Raw genomic sequence first — 25,601 nt, 5'->3', positions numbered from 1 at the left:
TATGAAATAGTTATTTATTAACCAACAAGATTTGCATGCTAAAAATTACTAAACATTGATGAAAGAAATCATTCTATGTTCATAGATTAAAAAACACAATATTGTTAAAATATCAATTCTCCTCTAATTTGACCAATATAATCCTAATCAAAATCCTGGCAGGATCTTCATAGATATCAGCAAGTTAACTCTAAAATTTACAAGGCAGGCAGAGAACTAAGAAAGTGTTTAAAAAACACTTGGGAAAAAACAAAGCTGGACAACTCACATTGCCACATCTCCCAGACCTCAAGAGCAGCATAAAGCGACAGGGATTGAGACAGTGTGGCATTAAGCATAGACAGCTGCACAGATTAATGGAACAGAATCGAGTCAGAAACAAGCTCATGCATACAAGGTTATCTCATTTTCAACAAAGGACGGTCTTTTTTACAAATGGTGCTAGAACTACTGGACATTCTTATGTAAAAAAACAAATCTCACTCCATATACTAAGATTAAATCAAAAGGGGTCTAGACCTAATGAGAAACTGTAACTATAAAACTTCTAGAAGAAAACACAAGAGAAAAATCCTTACGAACTTGAGTTAGGCAGAGTTCTCAGGTAAAATAAGAAAAGCAAGACACAAAAGAAAAACTTGATAAATTTTAGTTCAATTGAAATGAAAGCTTCTGGTCTTCAAAAATCCTGTTAAGAAAATAAAAAGACACCCTGGCTGGTTGACTGAGTGGATAGAGCATTGGCCTGGCGTGCAGGAGTCCCGGGTTCAATTCCCACTCAGGGCACACAGGAGAAGCGCCCATCTGCTTCTCTCCCCCTTCTCTTTCTCTCTCTTCCCCTCCCACAACCAGTGGCCCAACTGGTCCAAGCATCAGCCTTGGGTGCCGAGGACAGCTTGGTTGATTCCAGCATCTTCCCCGGACTGGGATTGCAGGGTGAACCCCAGTTGGAGCACATGCAGGAGTCTGTCTCTATCTCCCTTCCTCTCTATTAAAAAAAATAGAAGTGAAAAAACAAGGAGGAAAAGACTGGGAGACACTACTGCAAAACAAAAATCCAAATCTGAAGAGGCAAAACCATGTAGAGCCTGTAAAAAACAGTTTGGCTCCTTATAAACATGCACACCCTATGCCCAAATCCATTCTTAATATTTATCCAAGAGAAATGGAAAGTTACCTTCCACCCCCCACCCAAAAAAATGCACAGAGAAACACCAAAATATAAAGTGTTTCCCCTTCTGAGGTGAACAAACTCACACGGTATATCGTCCCTCAACAGTGTCTTTCCAGTGTCCCAGCTTAACTCGGACTCAGTACGAGTCCCTGCCAGGTGCTAGAACTGTGGCGGCGTCAGCTCTGTGTGGCTCACTGCACTTCACCTGCAAACTCTCCACTCGCAAAACTTAAAACTTGCCTTCTCTTTTTCTCTTGAATGATTTTACTTATTGATTTTAGAGAGAGGAGAGAGAGAAGAGCGGGAGGGAACGGGAGGCATCAACTCACAGTAGTTGCTTAGTGTATGTTCCTTGACCAGGCAAACCTGGCGTTGCAAACCTGCATCATCAGCGTTCCAGGTTGATGCTCTATCCACTGTGCCACCACAGGTCAGGCAACTTTTTTATTTTAAATTTATTGATTTTAGAGAGAGAGAAACATCAATTTGTTGTTCCACTTACTTATGCATTCCTTTACTGACTCTTGTATGTGTCCTGAGCGGAGACTGAACCCACAACCTTGCTGAATCGGAGGATGTTCTAACTGACCGAGCTACCTGGGCCGGGGCTTCTCTCCTCCTCATTGTTTTATTTAGTTAATTAAGTACTATTCTTTTTCTTTTTAAGCAAGAGAGACAGATAGGAAGGGAGAAAGATAAGCAGTTTCAACTCATAGTTATGGCACCTTTATTGTTCACTGACTGCATTCTCATACATGCCTTGACTAGGGGGCTACAGCCAAGTCAGTGACCCCTTGCTCAAGTCAGCAACCTTGGGCTTCAAGCCAGTGACCACGGGGTCTATGATCCAGCGCTCAAGCCAGCGACCTAAGAATTTTGAACCTGGGTCCTCAGCATCCCAGGCCAACTCTCTTATCCACTGCGCCACCACCTGGTCAAGTAAGTAGTATTTTAAACTTTGAGATTAAAAATGTCCCAACTTGAACCTAAAATAATCAAGCTGGACGCCATTCTGGATGTTAGAAAAACTGCCAATAATCTTAAGTACTAGAAACAAGATATAACAGGAAAAGAAAAAAGGACTTTTGAAATGATCATATTTCTACCTGGAGTCTCCACCACGTGGACAATGGCCTCGTTGTTCCCGTTCACTGAGTACGTGAAATAGAACCAGCAGTCATCCACGTCCTTCTCCTTGCAGTGGGACAGGGGGTCCACCTGGCCCGGCTGGGGCAGCTTGTCCCGGCTCTCGACCTTGGTGATGTTGAAGTGAGAACACTCCTGTGCACAGGAGTCCTTCTTCTCTCCTTTACTGAAGGCTCGGCACTGAACACATTCTCTGTTAAACACAGATCATTACGTTCAAAATGTATTATTTAAAATAAATATTTGCTTAATGATTATTTCAAGAGCTAGACTCAAAATTTGAGGAAACTCAACCAAAAGCTATAAATGATGATCTGAATGGAGAGGCATGCAACATTTCTCCACGAGAAACTAAATATAAAGATACTAGTTTCCCAAGTGAAATTACACTTTATTACAGTTCAAATTAAAATCCTAAAAAAAAAAATAGTAAAGTAAAACTAGCCCTATCAGATATTAAATATGTAACATAAAACCAAAATAATTTAAATAATGTGTTTGCTCCTCAAGGAGCAAAACCCTGAATTCTGCTTACTCAAAAGACAGTATTCAAGCGATCGATAATGCTGTTTTAACAAAGGTTACCATATGGACTTAATTACGTAAGAAATTCAAATAAAAATAATAGCACCACTCTCATATGACACATTCCAATACCCTGTGACCAACACTAGCCATTGAGAAAGAATATGAGTTAAAGGTGGGAGTCCTGTGGCAGATACTTCATTCAGAGAGTAATTTACTACAGTGGTGTTCCAGGCTGGTGATAGACGATACACCAGTAGGGCACAGACCACACATATCAACTGCTTTAAGCACTCAGAAAATACCTACTTGTGCTCAGCACAGACACCAAGGCAGGTCTGACACATCTCGCACGTCGGCCCCTGGAACTTGGGATCTGTGCACTTGCAGGCGCCACACTCACAGACCCCTCGGCCGTTGCAGATCTGCCCATTGGTGGCCATGCACGAGCTCGTGTCCAGAGAGCAGTCACAAGCACTGCCCGTGTAGTTGGGGTTGCATTCGCACACGCGACACTTGCAAACACCATTTCCTGCAATTAATAATATTGTTTTTCTTAACAATGATAAAACATACAAAAATCACATTGATTTAAAAGTAAAAATTAGCAATGTGGAAGAAAGTGTATCTAAGGAATGAACAGACCCTCGGTGCTGTCCTTTTTCTCTTTATTTACTGAACTCTGAACATTTTTATTGGATGAGATGGGAATCCCATTTGAAAACTATTTTCTGACCCCTTTCTCACCTCCACAAATTAGGCCATTGGATCTATCGCAGTTGAAATTATCACACTCGCAGAATTTGCCAGAATAAATTTCATCTGTATTATCCCTCTTCCTACAAACACACTGCCCACAGACACACTCTCCGTTGTTGCTGCAGATTTCTGAACTGTTCTCCTTCCTGCAGTAGGCATCCATGTCCTCACTGTTTACTTCATCCGTGCTACATTCACAGTGTCTGCCAACACGCCCTTCATTGCACCTAAAGAAGAGTCCCAACATTTCAATCATAAAAGAAATAAGCAACTAATAAGTTACATGTGCGAGGACATAAGACTGTTGATCACGTCTTTAAACTACAATTATAGTACATTGCAGTATTCGTGTTCAAAAAGCGTCCGCATGCACACGTAGCAGCACTGGCATTCACACGGAATAGATGCTAGGGTCAAGGGAAAACCTTTCTTCAGGAGAATAACCATTTTACTTAAGATGAAAATATAATCTAGAAATACAGGTAAACAAAACATTTGGAAACAGGATAAATTTATTTTTTAAAGAGTTTATTATATTTTCAAATGATATCCTATTACATTTGCTATTATAGGTGAATTATCTCTAAATTTAAAGCAACAGTCCAATTGTTAATCTTAAAAAGTACAATAAACACACCCCAAAGCACATGGAAGTTGAAGAAAAACATTGAGCATATCACTTCAAAATACAAGAAATGGACTGTTTGAAAATAAATGTGTTCTGCAGGTCCAGACTTTGAGACACACTGTGTATTTCTGAAACACTGAATGCTTACACGCTAATTCTGTAGCTGATAAATATAGAAAGGGAAAGAAGGCAAAACATTTTCAAGCTAATCTTTTTAGTTAAATGATATTTTTACTAAAAGTGGATCAACATGACTCAGGATATGACATGAAAAATAAAAATCTAGTATTTTAACTGCTATTTAAGTATAGACAGTTAAATAAGTGATGGTGAAATACAGCCATTTATTTTTCTCATGACTAAAACTCTTAAGAGCCTAGTCATTTGGAGCTGACATTTAATCAGATATCCTCCCACCTATTACTCTTGAAGGGGAAAACCCAAATGCTACCATAACAGTTTGTTAATATACCTCTTGGGTGTCTAGAAAAGATTTTACTTTAAGAAGCAGTCTTAAGGGAAAAAAAAAAAAGGCAAGAAAGAACGTTCTATAAATATCACAAACAAGGTCATAAAACTGACCTTCTGGTGAGCAACTGTGGTTGGGACAAAAAACGTATCTGCTCCATAGAGAGAGATTTTCTGTGGATGTCCCAGACACAGCTGTAACGTTCCAGACCGGTCAGGACCGGCGCCCCCCCCCCCCTCCTGCCGCCGGCAGCTCACCTGCACGCCCCACACTCAAACGTGCCGTTGCCCTCGTGGCACCTGGGGCTGCTGGGGATGCCCTCACTCTGGCACTCACACTCGCAGATGAACTGAAGGATGATCTCCACTTCCTCAGTAAAGCCCAGGGGCTTAATTTTAATGGTTTCAGAATTCTTATTTGGACATTTATTTGAAGTGATGCTAATTTCAAATTGAACCTTAAAGCAAAAAAAACCAAAAAAAAAAACCAAACAAACAAAAAACAACAACAACAAAAAACCAAGATTAAGTTTTAGGTTAACAACTAAGCAATTTAAATCTACTAAAAAATATTCCAAAAAGCTACTCATCTATTTTATTCTCAAATTGTAAACTAGACAGCTTATATAAACAAGCAATTTTTTCTTTTCTTCAGAAAACCTACCTCATCCCCAATGGAGATATTAGAGCATTTTCTTCCATTTTCCCCTGTTCCATTCACCCCATTCTTGCAGTAAGACTTATAATTTATTGTTACTCCTTCTGGCAGTTTGCTGTTTTCTAAAATCACTTCTGAGGAAAGGGACTAAACAGAGACTAATTACAAAATGCTACTATAAAGTAAGTTGAATACATAAAACCAATGGGTACAAATAAAACAATAAGAAAACAGTATCATTTAAATAAAATATTTAAAGCCAAATCCTGAGTGTCTAGAAAACATAGAACCAAGAGAAACAGGCTCTAATTAATAAAGAGGAATTCTTCACAATAATGTACATGATTTGATAATACAGTAACAGTATTTGTTTTAATACCAAGTTAAAATATTAATAAGCCTGATATTAATTAGGAGGCATCCTAAGAACTCAGAAGCGACATCTTCTCTTCCACTGGCAACATAGCCCTGGACTTCAGCTCTCCTGGGCCTAAAGTGAACAGTTTACTCTAAAGTCTGGGAACAAATCTGCTTAGAAACTATGGCCAAAAGAAAACCTACAGTTAAGAGCAATGGTCCCCAACCCCTGGGCCACAGACCGGTACCAGTCCGTGGGCCATTTGGTACTAGTCCACAGAGAAAGAATAAATAACTTACATTATTTGTTTTATTTATATTAAGTCTGAACGATGTTTTATTTTTTAAAAATTACCAGACTCCCTCTGTTACATCCATCTAAGACTCACTCTTGACGCTTGTCTCGTAAGTTCGACAATTATATTTAAAAATACCAGTTTTCACTCCGGTTGCATAATTTTATTTTTTGCATTTATCTGTCCCACCCTAAAGGCTGGCCCGTGAAAATATTTTCTGACATTAAACCGGTCCATGGCCCAAAAAAGGTTGGGGACCACTGGTTAAGAGGGTTCCAGCTAATTCTTTTTAGAGTATCAGAGTGTGCAGGACAAATGCGAAAGGCAGCAGCAAGCTATTGCTGTTCACACCCCACACGGACGTGTATTTGTGCTGGTAAGATGGGGAACTACTATGTAGAAGAATATGAAAAACAGAAATCTTTGTAAAAACCTCTCTCTCTTTTTTTGAATGGGGTCTTCCTAAAAAATTTTGAGAACCCCTAACACAAACTAAAAAAAAAAAAAAAAGATACCTGAAATTCAACCTGTCACGCGGAGAGGTGGGGTATATATACACAATGCTCACCATGGTGTTACAAATGCCTTCAGATTACTTAAAATGATTAGTAGCCATACTTAACGAGTATTACACTAAAGGTACTCTGAATTAAGTTCTAGGTAGAGCAAACAATTCCTCTTTAATTTCAATTCAACTTCCTTTTATGTGTGGGGGGAAAATATTAAAAATCTTTTTAAAATAGAAAAGTTGTAGATATTTACATCTGTACCTGTAAATACATACGGCATGCGTATATATAAATGTTTATGTGCCTCCTGAGAACAGAGAACTACATCTGCTGAATACAGTTAGAAAAGAACGGCAAAAAACTTTTCTGGTACAATTCATCAAAAGAGAGGAGTCTATAGAAGATCCTGGGGAGGAAAAAGAGAGCGGAGGCAGTCCTACACATCTGAGTGAGGGAGGTTCCCATCTGCTTTCCAACAAGGGACTTACTGCTTAATGATGTTAAAAAAGACATTTTCCACACATGCCTTTACCATATTTTTGTTTTGTTTAAACTATGTAAATAATTACACTTTTGTAAGAGACTATGGTGAGATCTCCCTCCAGATATACAGAATCTAAACTTTATGTTGCCCTCGGGGTTTTTGCTAAATTGAGTAGAAAGGGAGTTTTGCCTTCTTTGAGCAAAGTATTAACAGAATATTGTCCAAATACATCTTATTTAAAAAGTACTCACATTGTATGCATCAATGATCAACTGAATGACATTGCTGGAGTTTGCTGATAACGTTCCCACTGCTGACTTAGGGATCAAATTTTTCAGTTCCTGCAATTGAAAAATAAACATGTAAAATACAAATGCGGTACATTCAACCAGAAAACACCAACAGGAGTACCAACTACTATTTTTAAATACCAGTTCCCTATACATTTTCTAAATAACATAAGAAGTCAGACCTGAGAAAAAACAACTAGCTCTTTATAAGATGTATTAAACCAACCAAGTCAAACAGCTCAGTTGGTTAGAGCGCTGTCTGTATGTCTCTCTCCCCCTTTTTCTCTCTCTAAAAATAACAATAAAATAATTAATTAAAAAAATTAATATAAACCACTTTTGTAAAATCCAATCTGTCTAGCTGGTGACATTTTTCCACACTTGAATTCAGGCGTATGATTTTGCCTCTAGTGAAGAAACAAAAAGGGTCTAGAAATTTGTTCCTCTTACGTCACACATCTATATTTACCTTGTAAACAGGCTGAAATTCCTCGGTTACTGCAAAAATCGTCTGAATGTTATTTTCACTTAGTTTCTGGACAAGGTGAGCAATAGAAGGATAATCCTAAGAAATCAAGCAATAAAATCTAGTATTAACTACATCCAATCAATACCTTTCTCAGTCCTTTCTAAAAATCACAAAGATGTGCACATCTAACTACATCACTTACACAACAGTCCTTGAAACAACGCAAGGAATTGTTGAAGTGCGCGGAGTTAAATGTGGGTTTCTAACCCTCTTCTCTCTTTAGGTGTGTGTAAGTATTTCATAATAAAAAGGTTTTATAAAGCAAGATTATCTATGTGTATTAAATGTCAAAACAATGAAATTAAAGAATTGCCAGTAATTAGCGTCGGCCTAGCGTGCGGAGGACCCGGGTTCGATTCCCGGCCAGGGCACATAGGAGAAGCGCCCATTTGCTTCTCCACCCCTCCGCCGCGCTTTCCTCTCTGTCTCTCTCTTCCCCTCCCGCAGCCGAGGCTCCATTGGAGCAAAGATGGCCCGGGCGCTGGGGCTGGCTCTGTGGCCTCTGCCTCAGGCGCTAGAGTGGCTCTGGTCGCAATATGGCGACGCCCAGGATGGGCAGAGCATCGCCCCCTGGTGGGCAGAGCGTCGCCCCTGGTGGGCGTGCCGGGTGGATCCCGGTCGGGCGCATGCGGGAGTCTGTCTGACTGTCTCTCCCTGTTTCCAGCTTCAGAAAAATGGAAAAAAAAAAAAAAAAAAAAAAAAGAATTGCCAGTAATTAACAATTATACTATCTCTTAAAAAAAAAGTTAACATTCACTAAGGTTTATATTTCTTCCAGGTCCTAAATAATTGGCAATCTTTATTTTTAGTAACAGTGAGGTGCCTATTTTGTAACTCACATGTAAATAAGATATGGGGTGTTAAAACTACATAAATTACTTGTTTAGAAGTAATATCAAATGTGCTAACAAATGCTGCACGTGTGTAAGAGGAGATTCACGGTGAGGCCTGGAGGAAGTGTGTCCGCACAGCACCTTACACACCCGCGGAGGCCCGTCCAAGAGGAAGGAAACCAGCGCAAGCCACGCTATCACAAACAGCAGTACATGGTACCTTGAGATACGAGCAGACCAACATACTTTTTTTTTTTTTTTAAGATACGAGCTGCAACTCTGTCCATATTTTTGTTCAAGATTTGAGCAAAATTCCAAGATAGGAGTAGTGATACGGGAAGCTGATGCTAGTTGGCGCACGGGTCCAGTATCGGCAGCACAACACCAGCATCTTGTTCTTTCTCACGTTTTACCCGCAGAATCAAGTCGAATCTCATGTGCTCTACTTGTTCTTGCATCATTTTTGCATTTTTTACTAACATTTTTTGTGTGCTATCATGGAGCCAAAGAAAGTGAGTGTAAAGGACAGTGGTGAGAAGAAGAAGAGAATGATGTCGATAGAAGTAAAGTAAGAAATAGTAGAAAAACATGAGTGTGGTGTACGAGTGATTGAACTGGCAAAGCTGTACGACCACAATACATCTACAATTTGTAACATCCTTAAACAAAAGGATGCCATCAAAAGCGCAAATCCAGTGAAAGGAACTACAATTCTGTCCCAATTAAGGACAAATATCCATGAAGAAATGGAGAAGCTTCTGCTGGTGTGGGTGAAAGAGAAAGAGCTGGCAGGAGATACAGGGATGGAGACTGTAATATGTGAAAAAACACATATTATTTACAGTGACTTGAAGAAGAAAGAACCATCAACCTCAAAAGAGGCAACAGAAGATACGTTTAAGGCAAGTCATGCTGGTTTGAAAATTTCAAGAAGAGATCTGGCATCCACTCGGTGGTGAGGCATGGTGAAGCTGCGAGTGCTGACGTTAAGGCAGCTGAGGAGTACATCGCACGTTTTGCTGCGCTTATAGCAAAGGAAGGCTACATCCCAACAAGTGTTCAACTGTGACGAAACAGGATTGTTTTGGAAAAAAATGCCCCGGAGGACTTTCATCACCGCAGAGGAGAAGAAGCTGCCAGGCCATAAACCCATGAAGAACCGTCTGACCCTTGCATTGTGTGCAAATGCTAGCAGTGACTGTAAAGTAAAGCCACTGCTAGTGTATCATTTTGAAAATCCTCGAGCCTTTAAGACTCACAAGATTCTTAAAAACTGCAGGTTATGCAGCGCCAATGCATATGGTGCATGGGTTATGTGGCAGTTTTTTATTGAATGGGTAAATCTTATCTTTGGTCCTTCAGTGAAGAAATATCTTCAAGAAAATAAACTGTTGATGAAAGCATTACTAATCCTTGAAAATGCTCCAGCCCACCCACCTGGTCTTGAAGATGACATTCTCGAGTTCAAATTCGTGAAAGTCCTCCACCTCCCACCCAACACGACTTCCATCTTGCAACCTATGGATCAGCAGGTTATTTCCAACTTTAAAAAGCTTTACTAAAAGCACTTGTTCTGCCGTTGATTTGAGGTGACTGAGAATACAAATCTAACCCTTTGAGAGTTTTGAAAAGATCACTACAACATCATGATATGTTTACACATTATTGACTTGGCATGGCAAGAGGTTACAAGAAGAACCTTGAACTCGGAATGGAAAAAGTTATGGCCTGATGTTGTTGCAGACAGGGACTTTGAAGGATTTGAACCAGAGACCGAGACTGAGGTAGAAGCGTTGGAGGAGATTGTGTCCCTCGGAAAGTCGATGGGTCTGGAGGTAGATGAGGGTGAGGTAAATGAGCTCATAGAGGAACATGAGGAGGAACTCTCAACTGAGGAGTAGAAGGAGCTACAGATGATGCAACAAATGGAGCTTCTGCAAGAGATTAGTAGTGAGGAGGAGGTAGAGTCGGAGGAAGTGATTTCTACAAGTGAAATGAAAGACATACTGGCAATGTGGGAGAAGCTTTCAAGTTTCACTGAAAAGAAACACCCCAAAAAATTTTCAACTGGTAGTGTTTCAGCACTTTTTAATGACACTTGTTTGTCACATTTCCGTAACATTTTAAAAGGCAGGCAAAAGCAAACCTCTTTGGATAGATTTTTATTCAAAAGCCCTGCAAGTGAAAGTGCTGAAAATGCAGCCAAAAAGGCAAAAACAGGTGATAATTAAATAAAAAATACATAATGTTAAGCTTAGGTTAAGTTTAAAATTAAGAAAGTGCATTTTTTTACAATTAAGTTTTTGTGGTTTCATTTTAAGTAAAGAAAGTGCAGTTTTAGTTTTGTTTAAAGTAAAGAAAATGCAGTTTCAGTTTACATTTAGTGTTAACAAAGTGCAGTTTTAGTTTACGTGTCTACAGTGTCTGCATCCCCTCCTCCCTCCCTCCTCCACCACCCTTCACCTCCGTTAGCCCCACTCGTCTGTCTCCAAGGTAAGAAAACAGTACTAAATAACACTTTTTTCTTTTATTTCATATATTTTGTTATGCATTGGTAAAGTATACATGTGTGTTTCTTAATTAAAAATGTCTTTTTTATAATTTAGGATGGTTTGAAGATGTTTCACAGGGTTGGAATGGATTAAATCTATTTCAGTTATTTTAAATGGGAGAAATTTGTTTGATACACGAGTTGACTGATTTACGAGCTTCGTTACAGAACGAATTAAACTCGTATCTCAAGGTGCCGCTGTACTAGCGTTTCTGCACATTGGGTCAGGCCTATACTTACCAAATAACAAACCCCAAACCCTGAAACACCAACAAGCCTGTCACCCACACACTCTTAGTATTAAGCACTAAAATTCAGCATGAATCCATCCAATGTGTAAGGAGTTAAGCACTTACATAATAATGGCTCATTGTGTACACATCGTTTTCCAGGTGACACTGTCCATCGTTTGGTAGAACAATGCCACCAAGCTTCCCATCACCAGCAAAGTGAAACCCGGCGTCCGTGGAAAACACCAGCAGCCGTGTAACATTCCTCCAGCCAATCAATGACTTGAAAAGAACAGGATTTTAATTTTAAAATACTCCTCATAGTAACTCATGAGCGAGAGCTACGTGGTGCAGTGAACAAAGCACTGACCTGGAGCCCTGAGGTCACCATTTTGAAGGCCGGGGCTTGCCCAATCAAGGCACGTACAGAAGCAACCACTGCAAGCGGATGCTTCCCACCCCCCCACCCCCCACCGCTAAAATGAATAAATAAAATCTTACAAAAAAAATAGAGATTAGTTAAAATAATTCAGTGATTTGTACAGGCTACAGGGCACTTTTAACCTTATTCTGCACCTTCTCTTTGCTTCTCCCTGCACAAGGCTAACGCTGCACTCGCTGACGAAGACACAGCCCACAGGAGAGACCTCCTCCATCCACCATAACACTGCATCTTGCCTGGCTGTCCAATTCTCTCAGCTCTTTTTTCAAATTGATGTCTGCCTCCCCACTAAGTAGGTAAGCTAACTAACTCCATGGGTGGCAGGGACCCCATCTGGCTTTTCTCATCTTCTACCTGCAACAGTGAGCACAGTGCTCAGCACAGACTGGTGCTCCCCTCCCCCTGGTGCTCCGGGTGCCTGCTGGGAAATGAACCGCTTCACCCGCCCCTCCTGTCCCCCACGGCAGTCTGTTCCCTCCCAGCCTCCATCCCCGCCTACCTCCTGTGCACGCAACCCCTTTTTTGGCACTCCATATTAGGCCTTCCTTTTTGAATTAGAGAAAAAAATTATCTTTATCAAAGACTTACCTGCTTAATCTAACACATCAATCAGTATTATTTATTCTTTATTTTCTTCTCCACCTTATTCAACAAAGAATTTACTAGAGCAGTAAAATCCTCTCTCAGTAACTTTGTAATTATTTGTCTAAATTTACTCAACAAATCTGTTTACATCCTCAAAGGACTGTAAATTCCTGGAAGGCAGGAATTAAGTTTATGGGATGTTGACGAGGCCCAGGAGCATGTCTTGCTGCATATAGAGAGGTAAGTGAAGCCGGTACTCTCGGGCAGTGTAAGGGTCAGCACAGCAGTGGCCGTGGCCACCCAGAGAGTGTTTCCTCCCTGTGAGATGCTAACGGGATCACAAAGGGATGGCTGGAAAGAACGGATGTCAGGGTAGGCACTACCTACAATATTACTCTTTCTTCCCCTTAAAAAGGAGACTCTCCTTAAATTGCAACTACCCAGAGAGAAGTCAAAAGTAGCAATAATATAGCAGTTAATATTTGCCAAGTGCACTGTATATGGATTACTATACTTAAACTTTATAACAGCCCTGGGAGGCATGTCCATTTTTATCCCTTAAGGAGAAGGAAGCAGCCCTCTAGAGGGCTAAGTAAACTGCCTAAGATCAGGGGTGATGGGAAAATAAAAAGCCATATCCTAAGAGTCTTAAAGCCTGTTCCCTTCACCACTAATACCAGTGTTATACCACATTATTATCTGGCAAAAACTGGTTGAAGAGTACCATTAAGTAGCATCTGAAATCAAGGAAGAACTTCTAGGAAATAGGGGTACTACAAGGAAAAGAAGGGGGGCAATAGTAACTTAAGACAAAGTATACCCAAGTGCCCATCAGTAGGTGAGTGGATAAAAAAGCTGTGGTACATTTGCACAATAGACTACTACTTGACCATAAAAAAGAATGAAATTTTACCATGTGCAACAGCATGGGTGGAGCCAGAGGGTATCAGGCTAAGTGAACTAGTCAGTCAGAGAAAGACAACTACCATATGATCTCACTTGTATGTGGAACCTAATGAACAAAATACGCAAACAAAATAGAGACAGACTCCAGATACAGAGAACAGATTGACGTCTGGCAAAGGGGTGAGGGTTATGACTGAGTGAAAAAGGTGAAGGGAAGGGACTGACAAGTACAGACTGGTTGTTACAGAGTAGCCACAGGATGTAAAGTACATCACAGTAAAGGGAATACAGTCAATAACACTGAAGAGGCCAAGTGGATACATGAAATATCAGAGGACCACTCTACCCACTCTACTATGCTGTACGTCTGAAACTAACACAGAATAATTGTGAATGTACGCTGTGTTTGAAAAAAAAAAAAAGGACAGACTTTATCCACCTCATCAAGTTTCCACCTCAGCTATATCATCCTAAGGTCATTCCAAAATCTTCAGCTGGTAGATGGAGCATAAAATCCTACTCACTAGTCCAATGGGAATGAGCTTGCTACTATTGAAAATCTTACAATTAAAATGACAAATATTATGTCTTCTCAAAATACATGTTCCTGGCTTACAAATTAGGGCTTTAAAAGTTTTTTCTTGACCCTAGCTAGTTAGCTCAGTTAGTGAAGAGTGTTGTCTTAAAACAAGGTTGCAGGAAGGAGACCTGAAGATGGCAGCAGAGTACGCAGACGTACAGACGCCCAACTCTCACCACCAAACTGGAATACAAATCAAATAAGGAACAATCAGCGTGAAAAACCAACTCTGGACTACAAGAACAGCTCTCAAAAACCAAGGAGCAAAGAAGAAGCCACAACAAACCTGGTAGGGAGCACTTGAATATCCCCTGCTTACATGAACTGAGGGGGGGGGGGGGTGAGGCTGAGAGCCCAGAGGGGATCTCACTCCAAGGAAAAGAGCAGAAAATACAGCTAACAGCCACTTGCCCGGTGACCAGGGAATGGGGTGTGTTGAAAGAACCGGCTTATCTTCCAAGTGGAAAGGGGAGAGAGAGAGGGACAGACGGTGAGGGGCAGAGGAATGCAGGAGACGACCTAAACTGACTCATCCAGTGCTAGAGGCGGCCATAGCTGGGGGAGGGACTGATCCTTACACAAAACAAGACTAAATTACTTCCAGATCACAGATCTCCAGACACCTCTCCAGTTCCAATCAGCACAACAAGACACAACTGAAAACAAGAACTGGGGAGGAGGGGCAGTACACCTCCCCCTACTGAAGTTGAGAAAACACCCTGCCCCCAGAGAGATTAACTAGAAGGTAGAAGAGGCCTTTAGAGTCTCAGGTTACACCCACCACATTCCTGGATACAGTTTCAAGGAAGCCCCCTGCTGAGATCAGTAAACAAGGCTATCACCCGTTAAAAAAACAAACAGTTCAAGACTTAAAAGAGGCCCAATCCAAAAGTGGATTACAAATAATAGCTGATGCCAAACCAAGAAGACCTAGAAATAACACAATTGAAAACTGGAGGCAGAAAACACCAAGCTTAGACTCAACCACCTCTACAAACAAAACACCCAAAAACAGACATAATGAGAAAACAAAGAAGTGCAATCCAAATGAAACCACAAGAGAAAACTTCAGGAGATGATCTGAGTGATATGGAAATAATCAAACTTCCAGATGCGGAGTTCAAAATAATGATTGTAAGGATGCTTAGGGACCTTAGAACAACAATGGATGGTCATTACGTAAGGATGCTTAGGGACCTTAGAACAACAATGGATGGTCATTACGAACACCTAAATAAAGAAATAGCAAGTATAAAAAAGGAAATTGAAATATTAAAAGAGAATCGGTCGGAGATGACAAATACAATATCAGAAATGAAGACCAAAATGGAAGGAATTAAAAACAGGATGGATAGAGCTGAGGATTGAATCAGTGAGTTGGAGGACAACTGGAATGAAGGCATGAAAGCAGAGAAGAAAAAAGAAAAGACTCAAAAAGTCTGAGGAAACTCTTAGAGAGCTCTGTGACAACATAAAGAGAAATAACATCCGCATCATAGGGGTTCCTGAAGAAGAGAAAGAACAAGGGATAAAGACTTTGTTCAATCATATCATAGCTGAAAACTTCCCTCAATTAATGCAGGAGAAACTCTCACAAGTTCAGGAAGCACAGAGGACTCCATTAAAGAGAAACCCAAAGAAACCTACACCAGGACACATCATAATTAAAATACCAAAGCTAAGTGATAAAGAGAAAATATTAAAAGCTGCGAGAGAAAAAAAGGCTATCACCTACAAAGGAGATCCCATAAGGATGACGTCAGACTTCTCAACAGAAACACTTGAGGCCAGAAGAGAATGGCAAGAAATATTCAAAGTAATGCAGAACAAGAACCTACAACCAACACTACTTTATCCAGCAAGGCTATCATTTAAAATCGAAGGAGAAATAAAAAGCTTCCCAGACAAAAAAAAAAACTCAAGGAATTCATTACAACCAAACCAATGCTGCAGGAAATGTTAAGGGGCCTATTGTAAACAGATCAAAGTGGGAAAAGAATATAGCAAAAAAGGAATACACCTTTAAAGAAGAAAATGGCAATAAACAACTACATATCAATAATAACCTTAAATGTAAATGGATTAAATGATCCAATCAAAAGACATAGGGTAGCTGCGTGGATAAGAAAACAGGACCCGTACATATGTTGTCTACAAGAGACACACCTTAGAACAAAAGATACACATAGATTGAAGGTAAAAGGATGGAAAAAACCATTTCATGCAAATGAAAATGAAAAAAAAGCTGGGGTAGCAATACTTATATCAGACAAATTGGACTTTAAAACAAAGGATATAGTAAGAGATAAAGAAGGCCACCACATAATGATAAAGGGAGTAATCCAAAAGGAAGATATAACTATTATAAATATCTATGCACCTAATATAGGAGCACCTAAATATATAAAGCAGACTTTGATGGATATAAAGGGCAAGATCAACAGCAATACTATAATAGTAGGGGATTTCAATAACCCACTAACATCACTAGATAGATCATCAAGAAAAAAAAGTAAAGAAACAGCAGACTTAAAGGACACACTAGATCAACTCGATTTAATAAATATCTTCAAAACCTTTCACCCTAAAGCAGCAGAATATACATTCTTTTCAAGTGCTCATGGTACATTCTCTAGGACAGACCACATGTTAGGGCACAAAAATGGTATCAACTAATTTAAAAAGATTAAAATCATATCAAGTACTTTCTCTGACCACAATGGCATGAAACTAGAAATGAACCACAACACAAAAGCTCAAAACTTCTCAAACACATAGAAACTAAATAGCAGGTTGTTAAATAACGAATGGATTAAGAATGAGATCAAAGAAGAAATTTAAAAGAATTCCTAGAAACGAATGACAATGAGCATACAACAACTCAAAATTTATGGCACACAGCAAAAGCAGTACTGAGAGGGAAGTTCATAGCACTACCGGCACACTCTAAGAAACTAGAAAAAGCTCAAATAAACAACTTAACCCTACATCTAAAAGAACTAGAGAAAGAACAGCAAGGAAAGCCCAAATGTAGTAGAAGGAAGGAAATAATAAAGATCGGAGCAGAAATAAATGATATAGAGGCTAAAGAAACAATCCAGAGGATCAATGAAACTAAGAGCTGTTTCTTTGTAAAGGTAAACAAGATCAATGAACCTTTAACTAGACTCACCGAGAAAAAAAGAAAGGACTCAAATAAATAAAATTGGAAATGACCCTGGCTGGCTGGCTCAGTGGTAGAGCGTCGGCCTGGCGTGCAGAAGTCCCGGGTTTGATTCCCAGACAGGGCACACAGGAGAGGCGCCCATCTGCTTCTCCACCCCTCCCCTTCTCCTTCCTCTCTGTCTCTCTCTTCCCCTCCGGCAGCCAAGGCTCCACTGGAGCAAAGATGGCCCGGGCGCTGGGGATGGCTCCTTGGCCTCTGCCCCAGGCGCTGGAGTGGCTCTGGTCGCAACGCCCCGGAGGGGCAGAGCATCGCCCCCTGGTGGGCAGAGCGTCGCCCCCTGGTGGACATGCCGGGTGGATCCCAGTCGGGCGCAAGCGGGAGTCTGTCTGACTGTCTCTCCCCGTTTCCAGCTTTGGAAAAATACAAAAAAAAAAAAAAAAAAAAAAAAGAATAAAATTAGAAATGAGAGTGGAGAAATAACTGACACAACAGAAATACAAAATACTGTAAGAAAATACTATGAAGAACTGTATGCCAAAATACTAGACAACTTAGATGAAATGGACAAATTCCTTGAAACATCCAATCGTCCAAAAATCAATCTGGAAGAATCAGAAAACCTAAACAGACCAATAACACCAAATGAGATCAAAACAGTTATCAAAAAACTCCCAACAAATAAAAGTCCAGGGCCTGATGGCTTCACAACTGAATTCTACCAAATATTCAAAGAAGAACTAACTCCTATCCTTCTCAAGCTATTTCAAAAAATTCAAGAGGAAGGAAGACTTCCAAGCTCCTTTTATGAGGCGAGCATAATTCTGATTCCAAAACCAGGCAAAGACAACACAAAGAAAGAAAATTACAGGCCAATATCCCTGATGAACTTAGATACTAAAATCCTCAACAAAATATTAGCAAACCAGATCCAACATTATATGGAAAAAATCATACACCATGATCAAGTGGGATTTATTCTGGGGAAGCAAGGGTGGTACAATATTTGCATATCAATGTGATTCATCACATAAACAAAAGGAAGGAGAAAAACCACATGATAATTTCAATAGATGCAGAAAAAGCATTTGATAAAATCCAGCACTCGTTCATGATCAAAACTCTCAACAAAGTGGGAATACAGGGAACATACATCAACATGATAAAAACCATCTATGACAAACCCACAGCCAACATCATACTCAATCGGCAAAAATTAAAAGCAATCCCCTTAAGATCAGGAACAAGATAGGGGTGCCCCCTTTCACCACTCTTATTCAACATAGTCCTGGAAGTCCTAGCTATAGCAATCAGACAAGAAGAAGGAATAAAAGTCATTCAAGTTGGAAAAGAAGAATTAAAACTATCATTTTTTGCAGATATATGATATTGTATATAGAAAACCCTAAAGTCTCAGTCAAAAAACTACTGGACTTGATAAACGAATTCAGCAAAGTTGCAGGATATAAAATTCATACTCAGAAATCAGAGGCATTTTTATACACCAACAATGAACAGTCAGAAAGAGAAATTAAGGAAACAATCCCCTTCACTATTACAACCAAAAAAATAAAGTATCTAATAGTAAATTTAACCAAGGAAATTAAAGACTTGTACTCGGAAAATTATAAAACGTTGATAAAAAAATCAAGAAAGATACAAACAAGTGAAAGCATATACCGTGGTCATGGTTAGGAAGAATAAACATCATTAAAATGTCTAAATTACCCAAGGCAATCTATAAATTCAATGTAATACCAATTGAAATACCAATGACATACTTAAAAGATATAGATCACGTATTCCAAAAATTTATACAGAACCAAAAAAGAACACAAATAGCCTCAGCAATCTTAAAAAAGATGAATAAAGGGGGAGGTATCACACTTCCTGATATCAAATTATACTACAAGGCCACTGTATTCAAAACAGCCTGGTACTGGAATAAGAACAGTCATATAGATCAATGGAACAGAACAGAGAACCCAGAAATAAACCCACAGCTCTATGGACAACTGATATTTGACAAAGGAGGTAAGGAAATACAATGGAGTAAAGAAAATGGTGTTGGGAAAATTGGACAGCTACCTGCAAAAAAATGAAACTAGACCATCAACTTACACCATTCACAAAAATCAACTCAAAATGGATAAAAGACTTAAATGTAAGCCATAAAACCATAAGCATCTTAGAAGAAAACACAGGCAGTAAGCTCTCTGACGTCTCTCGGAGCAACATATTTGCTGATTTATCTCCACGGGGAAGCGAAATAAAAGATAGGATAAAGAAATGAGACTATATCAAACTAAAAAGCTTTTGTGCAGCTAAAGACAATAAGAACAGAATAAAAAGACAAACTACACAATGGGGAACATATTCGACAATACATCTGATAAGGGGTTAATAACCAAAATCTATAAAGAACTTGTAAATCTCAACATCAGGAAAACAAACAATCCAATCAAAAAATGGGAAAAAGAAATGAATAGACATGTCTCCAAAGAAGACATACAGATGGCCAATAGACATATGAAAAAATGCTCAACATCATTAATCATTAGAGAAATCCAAATTAAAACCACAGTGAGGTATCACCTCACACCAGTCAGAATGGCGCTCATCAACAAAACAACACAAAATAAGTGCTGGCAAGGATGTGGAGAAAAGGGAACCTTCCTACACTGCTGGTGGGAATGCAGACTGGTGCAGCCTCTGTGGAAAACAGTATGGAGACTCCTCAAAAAATTGAAAATCGAACTGCCTTTTGACCCAGCCACCCCACTTTTAGAAATATACCCCAAGAACACCATAGAACGGTTCCAGACAGAGAAATGCACCCCCATTTTTGTGGCAGCATTGTTCACAATAACGAAGATCTGGAAACAGCCCAAGTGTCTGTCGGTGGACAAGTAGATTAAAAAGCTTTTGTACGTATATACTATGGAATACTACTCAGCCATAAGAAATGATGACATTGGATCATTTACAGTAACATGGATGGACCTTGTTAACATTATACAGAGTGAAATAAGTAAATCAGAAAAACTAAGAACTATATGAATCCATACATAGATGGGACATAAAAATGAGACTCAGAGACATAGACAAGAATGTGATGGTAACGGGGGGGGGGGGGGGGGGGGGAGTGTATGGGGGGATGGGGCGAGGAAGGAGAGAGGGGTTGGGGGAGGGGAGGGGCACAAAGGAAACCAGATAGAAGGTGATGTAAGACAATTTGACTTTGGGTGAGGGGTATACAGCATAATCAAATGTCAAAATAATCTGGAGATGTTTTCTCTCAACATATATACCCTGATTTATCAATGTCACTGCATTAAATTTAATAATAATAATAAATTAATTAATTTAAAACAAAAAAAACAAGGTTGCAGGTTCAAATCCTGGTCAGGGCACATACAGGAAAAACCAATGAATGCATGACTGAGTGGAACAACAGATGAGTCCTTCTCTTCCCTCTCCTGTCTCTCTCCCTTCCTCTCTCTGTCTCTCTAAATATCAATCAATAAATAAAAAAATTAAGCCCTGGTTGAATATCAGGATTGGTTGGAGTGTCCTCCCGGAGCACAGAGGTTGCTGGCTCAATTCCCCAGTCAGGACACATCCAGGAGCAGCTCGGTGTTCCTGTCTCTCTCTCAAAAAAAGTTCTTTCTCTTTGAATTAATAAGACAAAGGGAAAGGCATATTTTAAAGATGATAGCAGAAGAGTCCAAAAGCAATTGACATCTGAGACACTGCTGCATCTGAACACTAGGAGTGCCCCTGTGAGACCTGCAGGACCTCCGACAACCTCACTCCATCTACAGCACAGTCGGGAGTCAGGACACCTGGGCCTTTTCTAAAACCCAGAACACAGCTGACATGCCCCACTCTTTCAACTGGGAGCATTCTATTTTTCAAACCCTGTATAAATTAAGTGCCTGCTTCTGAGACAGACACAGGGACTATGTGTGCTTTTATAACGCACCTGCAGTTGGAGGGAATTTAGGGGATTAAATCCTGTAACTTCTATGAAAATACTGAGGTACAATATGGTAATAAAGGTAATTTTTTTCTACCTTCTGATAGTAAAATCACACTTAACATTCATACAAATAGCATCCCTTTGTAGAAAAGGAATGCACTTACCCCACAAACTGCGACTTGCATGATTGCATCGAAGCCACCTTCTGGGGAATCCAAATTTCCAGATATACGCTGTTTGCCAACCAGCTCATTAAACACTTCCCCTTTATCAGTCAGACTGAGTACATTTTTGTAGCTAAACGGACTGGTGCAGTTCTGCTCACTTGTGCAAGGGTTCCTGAGCTTAGCTGGTGTCGTGCTGATGTAAGGCATCACAGTTTTCTCCACAAATGAGCCAAACCCTGTGCAGAAAAGATGAAGAGAGATAGATGGATGGATGGATGGATGGATGGATGGATGGATGGATGGAAGGAATGGATGGATGGATGGAAGGGATGGATGGATGGATGGATGGATGGATGGATGGGTGGATGGGTGGATGGATGGATGGGTGGATGGATGGGTGGAGGGTGGATGATGGGTGAATGGGTGGGTGGATGGATGGGTATGTGGATGGATGATAGGTAAGTGGATGGATGGTGGGTGGGTAGATGGTATATGGGTGGGTGGATGGATGGATGGTGGGTAGGTGGATAGATGGATGGATAAGTGGTAGGTAGGTGGATGGTGGGTGGATAGTGGGTAGGTGGATGGTAAACTTGCATTAAAAAATATATATCAAGAACTTTACCACATGTAAGTCAATCTTTTCCCTTAATAGGAAATAATCAAGTTTGGAAAGGAAATCATTGTAATATGAAAACTCGAGGTCTGAAGTGACACTAGGTGGTACTGGCTGGTGCAGTCACGTTAAATAGTAATGAAATAAAATCTGCATACTCAACATGTTTAGAAAATAAATCAACAAAACAAAGAATAAATTCCTATGACCACAAGCATGTGTTTCATTATCTATTTGGTAGACTGTCAGCTTTCCACATCCACGGGTCTTGTATTCACAGATTCAATCAACTTCAGATTGAAAATACTAAAAAAAAAATTTCTCAGAACATTCCAGTGAACAAAACTTGAATTTGCCACGTCCCAAGCACTACAATGAATCCCCGTGAATAACGTGGTATGTGGCAGACCCTGCTGAGGCCTAAATGGGAACAACATTCTGTGAGGGACTTAGCATCCACGGAGTCTGAATCCACAAAAGGTCGTGGAACCAATCCCTTGTGGATACGAGGGACTACTGTAATCTGTGTCAAACAACATGGTAGCATACATAACAGAGGATCAAGGAGGAAGAAAAGTGATCAGATGTGTGATAAGAATCACCAGTCCTCTCTGAAAGAAAAGGCTAACTTAACCTGCCTAGTTATCTCAAAGTACAAGGTGAAGAACACCACCACCAAAATGGACAGAAATGGAAATTATTCCTTTTTCTCAATACTCCCACCTATTCGGAAGTCTGAAGTAATCCTCTTCATTTCATTCATCAGATCAGTTCCCAGACTTTTTACGTTCTCCAGGTCATCCTTCATAGAGTAGGAAAGATCCATCAGGTAGTAGAGGTCGATGGGATAGTCTTCAGCTCTCTTGAATTTTAATGTGAAGGTCTGTGGCTCCCCTAAAGAACAAGATTAACTTGTCAGCAATAAAAAGCAATAAGGAAAACCAAATAAATTATATTTGATAGATATGTAAATTCCGAACTGCCCTCTTGATGTCTCGCTTATCTGTCAGACCTCACCCTTACTGGACTATCGCCCCTGAGACAAAGGAATTCCGAAAAGCTGAGAAGCCACCGCAAGGAGGGGCTCCAGACACACCAGGACTTTTGATTTAACACCCACATGCTCCAAGCCCCCAAGGAGGAGCATTCCGGACATACCAGGACTTTTGCCTCAGTATCCCCTCAGGCTCTCCCAAACACTATATAACTCGCCCCTTGTCTGTAACCCGGTGCACTTCTCCTGGAGGAGTGCCCTGGCAGGTCTTTCTCCTCTAATAAAGCCTGCACATCTGGTGATGGAGTGCCATCTCATTCTTACAATATTAATAAGGTAAACATCATAAAGTAAAATCTATTATTCCCATAGTTTTTACAAAACCTATGTAAATTCTATGGATAATGCAATGGGTTTGTATTCAATTTCATTCACAAACACTTACAATGCCAGGCCCTGGGGATGCAAGGTGGAGAAGACAACACCCCCAAAGCACCGGGAACAAGACACAGAAGTAGTCAAGTTGTAGCCAGCAGAGAAGACAAGGAGGTAGGCAGAGAAGGAGGTAGGCAGCAAGTGAGACTCGGTGGGAGGGAGCGCGCCTTGCAGGGTGTGCCTGGCTTGTTAAGAGTGAAGTTCTAAGCCAAATTCTGTTTTATAGGATCCTATATGCAAATAACAATCTGATTTTTACTTTTTGAAAACCTGGTAAAAAGTTTTAAAGAAACTTATACAAAGAGACTTGTTAAGAAACTAAAGCAGAAATCTAAGAAGACAATGAAGATCTAAAAAGAAACAATGAGGAAGGAGAGGAGAGACGTGTAAGAAGAGGTAGGTGTGATTCATACAGGTAATAATACATGAGAAAGACAACGTCTGGATGAAAAAAATCATTAAACTTTTAACTTGTAGGTTATCTCCATATAGATTTCTAGTAGGCAGTTCTATAAACAGGTTTGATGTGTAAGAGAAAATGGTGTGACAGAATACAATGGTCTTAAAGCTAAGAGAGGAAGCTAACAGTTAAGTGGACTGGAAAGAGAAAAAGACACTGGGAGACTGCAAGCTGACAAAAGTCCTGGCAGTTTAAGGCTTAAGCCAAAGGGCTACGCTCTTCCTCACAACCTTGTTTGATTAGGTTGATCTAGGCAGTTTATATGCCCTTCCTCACACCTCCATGTTAGCTGTGATGCTAATTGTTTCTACTCCTCCCACCCTCTATGTCCCTCAAAGAGACTGGAGGCAGTTTTCTTTTCACCCTTTGTTTTTTGAAGTTAAAATGTTATGCATGGTGGCGGGTCTTCTGCAACTTGGGAGAATTCTTGGTTTGCCTCAGAAATGTGACTTTGTATCTGAGCTCTGTTTTGCAAATAGCTTTGCTCTCTGCTCTATAACTAAAGGGTTTTGGGGGTGGAGAATAGTTCTTGCAAGCCATCAGCTTGGCAGGAGGACCCCCCCATCTCATCCTTTTTCTTTCTGTGTTTATTTTCTAATCCTCATCCCTCTGTTCCCACATTCCCACTTGAGACTGCAAAATTATGAGTCGAGTCGTACTGGCTTGCAACAAGACACACACACAAAAGAGATTAGAAAGCAATGTTAAGACATAAGAAGAAAAATTGAGTGACATTACAGAAGCCAGGAGAAAGAGCATTTCAAGCCACTACAAAGTCAGCACTCAGCACAGAAAGGTTAGAAGGCACGCTGTGTCCCGACAAAGGCGCACCAGGCTTGGAGACTCAGAGTGATGGGCGTTTGCCAGCACAGTCATGAGAGCAGAGCTGAGGAGGGGAGGGGCCCGTGGACGCCAGACAGCAGGGACACCAGACGGACAGCAGGGACACCAGACGTGGGCTGGTGAGGGAAAGGGGACAGGACTGGAAGGAGTAGGAAGAGGACTTGTTTTCTTTTTGTTATTGTGTTTTAGATACAAGACTGTAACAGATTCTTACAAAAACCTTAATATTTTAATAATACTAAAACACTAAGGAAAAATACAGGTTACAATGTCTTTATATTATGTAATTATACCAGAGGATGGACATTTTTATTTTTAACACCCATTAGGTCTAATACTTTCTCAATCTTTAACAGAATTTACTTTGAACATTAGGCAACACTTATTATTACTATTTCAAGTGTATGTTACAAATTGTTACATCTGAAAAAAATTTCTAAAATTTACTGTATTCCACACTGCACAGCTGCCGTGAGGGGGCTCGAGCAGACGCCCAAGTGCAGTCAGCGTACCTGAGCGCAGCTGCAGAGCCAGCTGCTGCGGCTGGACCTGCGTGATGTCTTCTGGTTGCAGCTTCTCCGCTGTGCCTCTGCTGCGGTTGGTCACATTTTTGTTTTTCTTTATGTCTTTGGACCCTCTGGGGTTCTCTATGTCATCTGGGTGGCAGCCTTTCTTCTTTAACGCTTCTAAGTCATCACACCGTGCAGAAGTGGGCATTCCTTCCTGTAAGAATGTCTAAACGACAAGTGAAAAACAGAGATAAGAAGTATGATGGTCAAACCTTTTCCATAATCATACGTATTTACGTAAATCATAGAGTTAGAGTTAAAATTATAAAAATCAGGCGATACATCTAAAGTACTTAATTTCTAGTTTTTAAATGTTTTTTTTTTATCCAAACTATAATAAGTGCTTTTGTTATAAACAAAATATTTTTCTTGGATGTAATACTTTTTTTACTAATATATTAGTAGTAATTTATTATTATTAT

The 25,601-nt window shown here is 40.1% G+C and overlaps 1 protein-coding gene across 3 annotated transcripts in view; it reads right to left on the bottom strand.

The window, feature by feature from the left end:
• Positions 1 to 25,601, bottom strand: part of ITGB1 (integrin subunit beta 1) — a 62,779-nt gene that overhangs the window by 10,969 nt on the left and 26,209 nt on the right. For all 3 annotated transcript variants that reach the window (XM_066384513.1, XM_066384514.1, XM_066384515.1), the window contains exons 4-14: positions 25,123 to 25,345; positions 22,602 to 22,772; positions 21,260 to 21,498; positions 11,564 to 11,719; positions 7,764 to 7,859; positions 7,256 to 7,345; positions 5,365 to 5,505; positions 4,959 to 5,158; positions 3,593 to 3,831; positions 3,155 to 3,377; positions 2,281 to 2,513 (exon numbers count right to left, since the gene is read on the bottom strand). In XM_066384513.1, the coding sequence (XP_066240610.1) occupies positions 2,281 to 2,513; positions 3,155 to 3,377; positions 3,593 to 3,831; positions 4,959 to 5,158; positions 5,365 to 5,505; positions 7,256 to 7,345; positions 7,764 to 7,859; positions 11,564 to 11,719; positions 21,260 to 21,498; positions 22,602 to 22,772; positions 25,123 to 25,345 (2,011 nt within the window). The remainder of the gene's footprint in view (positions 1 to 2,280; positions 2,514 to 3,154; positions 3,378 to 3,592; positions 3,832 to 4,958; positions 5,159 to 5,364; positions 5,506 to 7,255; positions 7,346 to 7,763; positions 7,860 to 11,563; positions 11,720 to 21,259; positions 21,499 to 22,601; positions 22,773 to 25,122; positions 25,346 to 25,601) is intronic.

The sequence above is a fragment of the Saccopteryx leptura genome, chromosome 5, assembly GCF_036850995.1.
Source record: "Saccopteryx leptura isolate mSacLep1 chromosome 5, mSacLep1_pri_phased_curated, whole genome shotgun sequence".
Lineage (NCBI taxonomy): Eukaryota > Metazoa > Chordata > Mammalia > Chiroptera > Emballonuridae > Saccopteryx > Saccopteryx leptura.
The sequence above is the reverse complement of the archived record's forward strand: the minus strand, read 5'-3'. Positions and strand labels throughout refer to the sequence as shown.